The 9,586-nt window shown below is 44.8% G+C and overlaps 1 protein-coding gene across 4 annotated transcripts; it reads left to right on the plus strand.

Annotated features, from left to right (window-relative positions):
* The first annotated feature begins 1,638 nt into the window (after window positions 1–1,638).
* LOC137534937 (zinc finger protein 84-like) lies at window positions 1,639–9,233 on the plus strand. Of its 4 annotated transcripts, none has more exons than XM_068256662.1 (6): window positions 1,639–1,692; window positions 4,688–4,763; window positions 5,043–5,203; window positions 5,325–5,422; window positions 5,524–5,824; window positions 7,490–9,233. In XM_068256662.1, the coding sequence occupies exons 3-6, from the start codon at window positions 5,134–5,136 to the stop codon at window positions 9,022–9,024; spliced, it is 2,004 nt and encodes a 667-aa protein (XP_068112763.1). In that variant the 5' UTR covers window positions 1,639–1,692; window positions 4,688–4,763; window positions 5,043–5,133; the 3' UTR covers window positions 9,025–9,233. The 4 variants fall into 4 exon arrangements, with proteins under 4 accessions (XP_068112763.1, XP_068112765.1, XP_068112766.1 ...); XM_068256664.1 differs by having other exon boundaries at window positions 7,493–9,233; XM_068256665.1 differs by having other exon boundaries at window positions 5,524–5,704.
* Window positions 9,234–9,586: the final 353 nt, after the last annotated feature.

The following is a 9,586-nucleotide window of genomic DNA, read 5'->3' on the forward strand; positions in this document are numbered from 1 at the left end:
TTACTCCCCTTGCTCGTCATAGGTAGCTACAGGTGCCTCTTAGTATTAGGAACCACAAGTACCCTCAGTACTAAGTAGCTAGAGGTGCCCCAGACTGAAGGGAGATCTTGTCGGTGGAATGCTGAGACCCGGGTGAGCAACCTCTCATTTACATTCTCATCAGGACTCTGCATAGGGAAGGAGAGAGGCACTCTGGGAGGGAAGTGAGCTGCCTTTCCATCATCAGGCGCCTGTAGGCATGTGCCTACAGTGCCTTGTGGTAAATCCAGCCCTGTCTGAAACAGCTGATCACCACACAGTGCACCTGTGTAAACTGAATTGTACAGTCACCAAGTACACAAGGTGACCATACATCTAGTGATGATGGGCAGATTCAACGAAGAAACAAATATCTCTCTAATTAAATATGATTAGAGAGATCTGTCAGCTGCCCATACACTGCAGGTCATTTCCCGATCAATTTCACACTGAAATCCATCCGGAAGCAGCCTTGTGATTCCACATCTGCAGCCTCGCCACCCCAACACTGCCCCCATAATGTTAAATGCCTCCCGGTACCTGTCCGTGGCCTCCACTTGTACTCCGCTGCTTCTAGGATTCTCCATACACGCACTCCACCTGGTTGCCTAGTACCAAGGTCGTGTGTGTGATGTCTGGTGTCACACACACACACGCCCTTACTAGGCAACCACGTGGGGCGCGTGTATATGCAGCACGGAGGAATCCAAAAAGCAGCTGTGGACAAGCAGAGGCCACGGACAGGTACCGTATCACTTGCACTGGGCACCGGGGGGGCATTTAACATTAGGGAGGGAAAGCGCTGGGGGCTTCGTCATGTTCGTCGATCGTCCCAAAATTGCACGCTGTTACCGCCGAGTACCCGATTGAGAGCAATTCAGCCCAACATCTTGCAGCATGTGCTATCGACTATGCGACCAATTTCTGGACCGAAAACGCTCGTATTGTTGGTCGGGCATACACTTGGCAACACCGATTTTCACCCGATTCGATTATAATAATCGAATCGGATGGTTGATCCAAGTCACCTGATGTACGGCTACCTTAAGCACACAACCAGCATTAGCTAGGTAATCTTGTGCTACTAGCGCAGCCTTTCTCAACCTTTTTACCCTGGAGGAACCCTGCGACTAACTTTTGGGTCTCAAGGAACCCCTGCAAACAATTTTTTAATCTCGAGGAACACCTACATTTATTTTTCCGGAGGCATGGTCTTTAAAAGTAGGTGAGGCTGTAAATTTCACTAACTCCTATTACACTGCCACTCATTATACTGTGCTCATGATTATTCTGATCCCCAATTTAGTGCTTCTTTTTACAGTACCCCCTATTATAATGTGCTCTATTATACTTGTTCCCACACGATGGCGAAAAATGCCAGGGAACCCCCGCAGAGTCCTCAAGGAACCCTGGGGTTCCAGGGAACCCTGGTTGAGAAAGCCTGTACTAGCGAACGGAAATTTTACCACAAATTAGTGACGATGCCGCAATGAACCTTCATCACATTTGGAAACATCACCTGCAGTGCCTCAGTGCTCCACAAGGTGGAGATCTCACATATAGCAAGAAGACTGTACTCAGGAAAAGGTGGAAGGCAGACAGGAAGTTCAGACTTGGTGTTGGGACTTGGGAGGAAGTAAAGAGCAGCCATTGCTGAAGGTGGCAGCAGAGGAGGTAATGGGGTAGTATTTATTTTATATTTATAAATTCCCACCTTCTGTACCATCTGCTGCTGTTATGTACACACAGATTACTGATCTATTTCTATCAGTCTCTGCACGACAGAAGCTTCCACTTTAATTTCCCCACCACAGTCACATTATTACTATTATTATTATACATTTATATAGTTCTGGTATATTCCACAGTGCTGTACAGATAGCACTGATCCATTTCCATCGTCTCTGAACAACAGGAGCTTACACTCACACAATATTATTATTATTATTATTATTATGCTGGTAATACACAATGAGATTTTTCAGAAGATTTACTGTCCGATCGATCCTCTGATCGATTTTCCGATTGTTCTTCTGATCCATTTCCATTCACTTCTATGAGAAACTGATCGAAAATCAGATCGGTCATGTTGGGAATTATCTATCGAACCATCTATCTGCCAGATAATCTCAAGGTGTATTCCCAGCATGATATATTTATATAGCACTGACAGATTACACAGCGCTTTACAGTGATCACTGATTAATTTCCAGCAGTCTCTGCAACAAATGTGCTGGCACTCTAATGTCCTCACCACAGTCACACACTATTATTATTACTACGCACTTATAAAGCTCTGACATATCCCACAGCACTGTACAGAAATCACTGACCCCTTCCTGTCAGTCTCTGCACCACAGGAGCTTACACTCTAATGTCCTCACCACAGTCGCACACTATTATTATTAGAAACTTATAAAGCTCTGACATATGACACAGCACTGTACAGAGATCACTGATCCATTCCCATCATGTCTGCACCACAGGAGCTTACACTCTAATGTCCTCACCACAGTCGCACACTATTATTATTACAAACTTATAAAGCTCTGACATATCCCACAACACTGTACAGAAATCACTGATCCCTTCCTGTCAGTCTCTGCACCACAGGAGCTTACACTCTAATGTCCACACCACAGTCACACACTTTTGTATAATACATTTTATAACGCTGACATATTCCACAGCACTGTACAGAGATTTCGGACCCATTCTCATTGTCTCTGCACCGCAGAAGCTTACACTCTAATGTCCTCACCACACTCACACACTATTATTATTATTATACATTTATATAGCTCTGACATATTTCACAGTGCTGTATAGAGATCACTAATCCATTTCTAGCAGTCTCTGCACCAGAGGAGCTGCCACTCTAATGACCTTACCACAGTCACACACTATTATTACCACACACTTGTTTAGCTCTCACAAAATCTACAGCACTGTACAGAGATTGCTGATCCATTCCTATCAGTCTCTGTTTAGTTGGCCATTCAGTTGTCTTTAACCACTTCAGGACTCAGCCTTTACCCCCCCTTAAGGACCAGCGCTGATTTAGAAGATCTGTGCTGGATGGGCTCTACAGCCCCCAGCACAGATCAAATAGCAGGCAGAGCGACCAGATCGCCCCCCTTTTTTCCCCACTAGGGGGATGATGTGCTGGGGGGGGTCTGATCGCTCCTGCCTGCGTGTGGCTGGCGGGGGGGGGGGGGCACCTCAAAGCCCCCTCCACTGCAGGATTCCCCCTCTCCCTCTCCTCCCTCCCAGCCCCGGAGATCGGAGGCTGCACAGGAACGGATCTGTCCTGTGCAGCCTCTAACAGGCTCCTGCCTGTCATGTGACAGCAATCCCCGGCCGCTGATTGGCCGGGGATCGCTGATCTACTACAACGCTGCTGCTATAGCAGCGTTGTAAAAATGTAAACAAAGCAGATTATTTCCGCTTGTGTTTACATTTAGCCTGCGAGCCGCGATCGGCGGCCCGCAGGCTATTCACGGAGCCCCCCGCCGTGAATTGACAAGAAGAAGAGCAGCCGCTCGCGCGAGCGGCTGTTTCCTGATTGATTGACCTGCAGCCGACGACGCAGATGTGCGTTGCTGGTCCTGCAGCTACCACTTTGCCGACGCGCGTTATGAGTGCGCGGTCGGCAAGTGGTTAAAACAGTTATATCTTTAATATAATTGTCATTACAAATGGCAGACACTTGTACACAATTGGTGTTTACAATTGAATATACTGGCATTCACTATACATTTTTTTTTTTCATTTCGCTAAAAAGAACAACAATAATACTGTTTCCCAAATCATGGAAACATACAACATTCAGTTTTCTATTGTTTGGTCACCAACCACAAAACATGAGCGGGGCCAATTAGAAGGGTAATCTGTTTGCACTGATACATTCACAGGGTTGGTTCAATATTATAACCAAGTAGATTTGATCTCAATGCGTTTCGTAAAACAGAGTTGTTCACTTTATCAGTAGGTATTAGAAGGCTGAACTGCCTTAAAGGGCAGCTGAAGTGAGCAGGAAATGGAGGCTGACATATTAGTTCCCTTTTAAACAATACCAGTTGCTTGGCAGCCCTGCTGATCCATCACCTCTAATGTCTTTAGTCATAGACCCTAAAAAGAATGGAGATCAGATGTTTGACTTAAGTCTGACTGTGTTAGCTGCATGCTTGTTTCAGGTGTGTCTGATTCAGACACTACTACATGCCAGAATGATCACCAGGACAGCCAGGCAACTGGTATTGTTTAAAAGGAAATAAATATGGCAGCCTCCATATCCCTCTCACTTCAGGTTCCCTTTAAGTTGATAAAGTGACCCTGAATTATTTTGGATTTAGATGGAACCTCCTATAAGGATCAGAACCCGGGCTAAAGCTCAGGCTCAGATACTTACCCAAGAAGAGGAAAGCCTCTGGGTCCTAATGAGACTCCCCTCATTGTCCTCTGCCCCCCCCCCCCCTTCTCCCCTTGAACCCTCCAGTTGATTGGGGCTGCGCACCTCTTCTGGCAGGAGCTAGGCCATACCTGTGCATTAGCTTGCTGGACTTACTGCCCAGGTAAGAGCGCAGGCGCAGTGCAGCAACACTCATGCTTGAGAAGGAGCACGGCCCCGATCAGATTACCATCGAACCCTTGTCTATAATCATTACAGGGTCCGCGCTCGTTGACGGTGGCCAGAGGACAGCGAGGGAGGGCTCTTTAGGATCCAAAGATTTTCCACTTCTCAGGTAGGTATGTTATTTTGTACCTGAGCTTCCCCCGTGTACACTTTAATAATGTATCATCTAGCACTGTGACAATTTTGTGACTAGGGTGTCAATATCTCCTGGTCAGTTGTGTTTGATTTTACTTGTATTGCATTATAGTATGTTTGCAAAAAATGAAATTTGCTAACATAAATATATCAACTGAGCATGGGTTTGGGGATACGGCGCATCTGCATACTGATTATAAATAAGCCCCTTCCTTGTATTGTGTGTCACCACGCCACATTCTCTGCATTGCAGGGGGGAGTGTCTGGAGGGACGGAAGGTTCAAGGGAAGAAAATTGTGATGTAAGATCAGAAGACCTTTATAGGGAGAGAAGTGGAGAATGTGATGAACGCAAGGCAGTATATAGTATATAAGGACACCATGATGGAGAATCATCCTCCCCTCACATCGCCAGGTAAGTGGAGACTTTCCGTTCTTGTAAAGGAGAGTGCAGCATGGAGGGTCCACCTAGATCCCCCATCATCTGATATATACATACAAACAATCTATCCAGTCAGTGTATGTGTTTCCTACAGATGCATCTAGTAACAGAAGCCCACCAGAGAGATGTACAGGTCCTCTTTATTCCCAGGATTGTCCACAGGAAGACCACCCCACCCCCCACCACTATCAGGTAGGTGGAACTGGAGATATAGAGCTCTAAATTGACTTCAGACCAAATATCATAGGTTCTTCTCTTTGAAGATTTTAATTTCAATTTTTTGGTGAATTTAGGCAAAAGAACCAGGATACCTGAAATCGGAGGATGTGACGAGTGATGAGAAGACCACAACAGAGAGTAAAATGGTAGAGTCAATTAAAGAGGAAGAAGAAGAGACTTGCGTGAGGAGTGATCATCAATCTACAGAGGAAGGTGGCATGATGACAATTAAACAAGAAGAGACATATATAATTGGTGAGCAGCAGTCTATAGAGGATGATGAAAAGATGAAGGCAATTAAAGGGGAAGAAGAAAAGACGTGTGAGAGGGGAGGTCAGAAGTCTATGGAGGAAGAAGAAGAACTAAAATACTGGGGTAAAATGCTTTTTATTGATATAAACGTGTATATTGAAACTGGGATTAACCAGACAAGTGAATGTGAGAAATAATAGGTGTGAGATGTGTGTAATGTGTATATATATATATATATACACTATGTACGCAGCACACATGACATCCCTAGTACTGCTCGCTTGTTTGCTGTTACTGTAAAGCAGATTTTGATTGGGTAAAGTTGGCCAAGTTGAAAACAATTTGGGAAACTTGAAAGATCAATCTCCATTCCTCAGTAGAACATCATAGTACCAACAAATGGGGAGGAGATACTGTACAGCATATGAAAGGCCCATCTCCATTCCTCAGTATAACATCATAGTACCAACAAATGAGGAGGAGATACTGTACACCATATGAAAGGCCCATCTCCATTCCTCAGTATAACATCATAGTGCCAACAAATGAGGGGGAGATACTGTACACCATATGAAAGGCCCATCTCCATTCCTCAGTATAACATCCTAGTACCAACAAATGAGGAGGAGATACTGTACACCATATGAAAGGCCCATCTCCATTCCTCAGTATAACATCATAGTACCAGCAAATGAGGGGGAGATACTGTACACCATATGACAGGCCCATCTCCATTCCTCAGTATAACATCATAGTGCCAACAAATGAGGAGGAGATACTGTACACCATATGAAAGGCCCATCTCCATTCCCCAGTATAACCTCATTGTACCAACAAATGAGGAGGAGATACTGTACACCATATGAAAGGCCCATCTCCATTCCTCAGTATAACCTCATAGCACCAACAAATGAGGAGGAGATACTGTACACCATATGAAAGGCCCATCTCCATTCTTCAGTATAACATCATAGCACCAACAAATGAGGAGATACTGTACACCATATGAAAGGTGCATCTCCATTCCTCAGTATAACATCATAGTGCCAACAAATGAGGGGGAGATACTGTACACCATATGGAAGGCCCATCTCCATTCCTCAGTATAACATCATAGTACCAGCAAATGAGGGGGAGATACTGTACACCATATGGAAGGCCCATCTCCATTCCTCAGTATAACATCATAGTACTAACAAATGAGGAGGATATACTGTACACCATATGAAAGGCCCATCTCCATTCCTCAGTATAACATCATAGTACCAGCAAATGAGGGGGAGATACTGTACACCATATGACAGGCCCATCTCCATTCCTCAGTATAACATCATAGTGCCAACAAATGAGGAGGAGATACTGTACACCATATGAAAGGCCCATCTCCATTCCCCAGTATAACCTCATTGTACCAACAAATGAGGAGGAGATACTGTACACCATATGAAAGGCCCATCTCCATTCCTCAGTATAACCTCATAGCACCAACAAATGAGGAAGAGATACTGTACACCATATGAAAGGCCCATCTACATTCTTCAGTATAACATCATAGCACCAACAAATGAGGAGATACTGTACACCATATGAAAGGCGCATCTCCATTCCTCAGTATAACATCATAGTGCCAACAAATGAGGGGGAGATACTGTACACCATATGAAAGGCCCATTTCTATTACATGACATAAGAATGACATCACTGCACAATGTTCTATAGCTGGTTTGGTTTAGGCTGGCACACATTACTCTTGACTGCAGAAATGTAACAGTAACATTTTCTCTCCAGCAGGGGGAGATGATGTCGGAAGCAATACGATGGAACCTCTTATGTCACATCCGAATGATGCTGCAGAAGATAATGGCATCACTCAATGTTCTCCAGAAGAAATTCCTGTTACTGGGAATACACATCACAGGGGTTACAGTGCAGATAGAGGAGCGGCTCCCTCTAGTGGTGAGGAGTCTTGTGAGAAATCACAAGCTGTCTCCTCAGATGTCCATGAGCCACGCCACAGACCTGATACAGGAACAGATCCATCTTATCTGGAGGAATCCTCTAGTACATTACATTATGCTACACATACAGATTATCAGAGATCAGCATATCCTGAATGCAACAAATCTGAAGCAACACTGACTGGGCAGCAGGAAATGCAGTGTCATAGGCCACAATTGTCGTGTTCAGAGTGTGGGAAAAGTTATAGTCATAAGAAAGCTTTTCTTATACATCAGAGAGTTCACACAGGTGAGCGGCCTTATTCATGTTCAGAGTGTGGAAAATGCTTTCGGGAGCAAGGATCCCTTCTCAGTCACCAGAGAACTCACACAGGTGAGCGCCCTTATTCCTGTTCGGACTGCAAGAAATGTTTCAGTCAAAAAGCATCTCTTCGTAGACACCAGATAATTCACACTGGGAAGCGGCCTTTTATTTGTTCAGAGTGTGGGAAATGTTTCACTCAGAAAGCATCTCTTCTTGTGCATGAGAGAATTCACACCGGCGAATGCCCTTATTCTTGTTCAGAGTGTGGGCAATTTTTCAGGCAGAAAGCATCCCTTCTTAGTCACCAGAGATTACACACAGGGGAGCGGCCTTTTTCTTGTTCAGATTGTGGAAAATGTTTCACTCAGAAATCTTCCCTCGTTACTCACGAGAAATATCACACAGGTGAGCGCCCTTATTCCTGTTCAGAATGTGGGAAATGCTACATTCGGAAAGGACATCTTCTCATACACCAGAAAATCCACACAGATGAGCGGCCCTATTCCTGCTCAGAGTGCGAGAAATGTTTCCGGCAGAAAGAAGATCTTCACAGTCACCTGAGAATTCACACCGGCGAGCGTCCTCTTTCCTGTTCAGAGTGTGGGAAATGCTTCCGTCGGAAAGCATTCCTTCTCGCACACATGAGAATTCACACAGGCGAGCATCCTTATTTCTGCTCAACGTGTGGGAAATTTTTCAGACAGAAAGCAGATCTGTTCAGTCACCTGAGAATTCACACTGGCAAACGTCCTTTTTCCTGTTCAGAGTGTGGGAAATGCTTCAGTCAGAAAGTATCCCTTCTCAAGCACATGAGAATTCACGAAGGCGAGTGTCCTTATTTCTGCTCAACCTGTGGGACATTTTTCAGTCAGAAAAGAGATCTTTTTAGCCTCCAGAGACTTCACGCACGTGAGCTTTCTCATCGCTGTGCAGAATGTGGGAGTGTTTTAGTCACAGAGGAGATCTTACACACCAGGGAAGACTCACCGGCAAGCACTCTTATTCCTGTTCTGAAGGAGGAAAATGTTTCGGTGAAAATGGAAACCTTAAACACCAGATAATTCACACAGTCGTGTGTCCTTGTTTCTGTCCTGACTGTGGGAAAAGCAGGCAAAAGTAACACAAACAAGGAAACTAAAACACAAAAACACAAACAAGGAATTCTAAAAACACAAACAAAACAACTATGAACCTTACCCTGATGATATTTATCTTCTCAATCTATAAACACATGTCAATTAATAATGTGTGTGGTTGGTGGATATTCTATTTCTTCTGTGATTGGGTGAAATGTTTTATGAGAGTCACTTGGGAGAGTTTAATGACTAATAATCATCAGACTTGACATTAACCCCCCTGGCGGTATAAAAAAATCCGCCAGAAGGGAGCACCGCAGTTTTTAAAAAAAACATTTTTTTCTTATATCATGTAGCGAGCCCAGGGCTCGCTACATGATAGCCGCTGCTCAGCGGCATCCCCCCGCCCTCTTCGATCGCCTTCGACGATCTCCGTTCAGGAAATCCCGTTCAAAGAACGGGATTTCCTGGAGGGCTTCCCCCGTCGCCATGGCGACGGGGCGGGATGACGTCACCGACGTCGGGACGTCATTGGGAGTCCCGAACC

The sequence above is a fragment of the Hyperolius riggenbachi genome, chromosome 10 (assembly GCF_040937935.1).
Source record: "Hyperolius riggenbachi isolate aHypRig1 chromosome 10, aHypRig1.pri, whole genome shotgun sequence".
NCBI classification, from domain to species: Eukaryota; Metazoa; Chordata; class Amphibia; order Anura; family Hyperoliidae; genus Hyperolius; species Hyperolius riggenbachi.

Bases quoted from the DNA above. Each gene is read 5' to 3' on its own strand.
- LOC137534937 (XM_068256662.1), top strand. From the start codon at position 5,134: ATGAACGCAAGGCAGTATATAGTATATAAGGACACCATGATGGAGAAT. The intron at 5,423-5,523 runs GTAGGTGGAACT...TGGTGAATTTAG, and splicing joins CCACCCCCCACCACTATCAG to GCAAAAGAACCAGGATACCT. The intron at 5,825-7,489 runs GTAAAATGCTTT...TTTTCTCTCCAG, and splicing joins AGAAGAACTAAAATACTGGG to CAGGGGGAGATGATGTCGGA.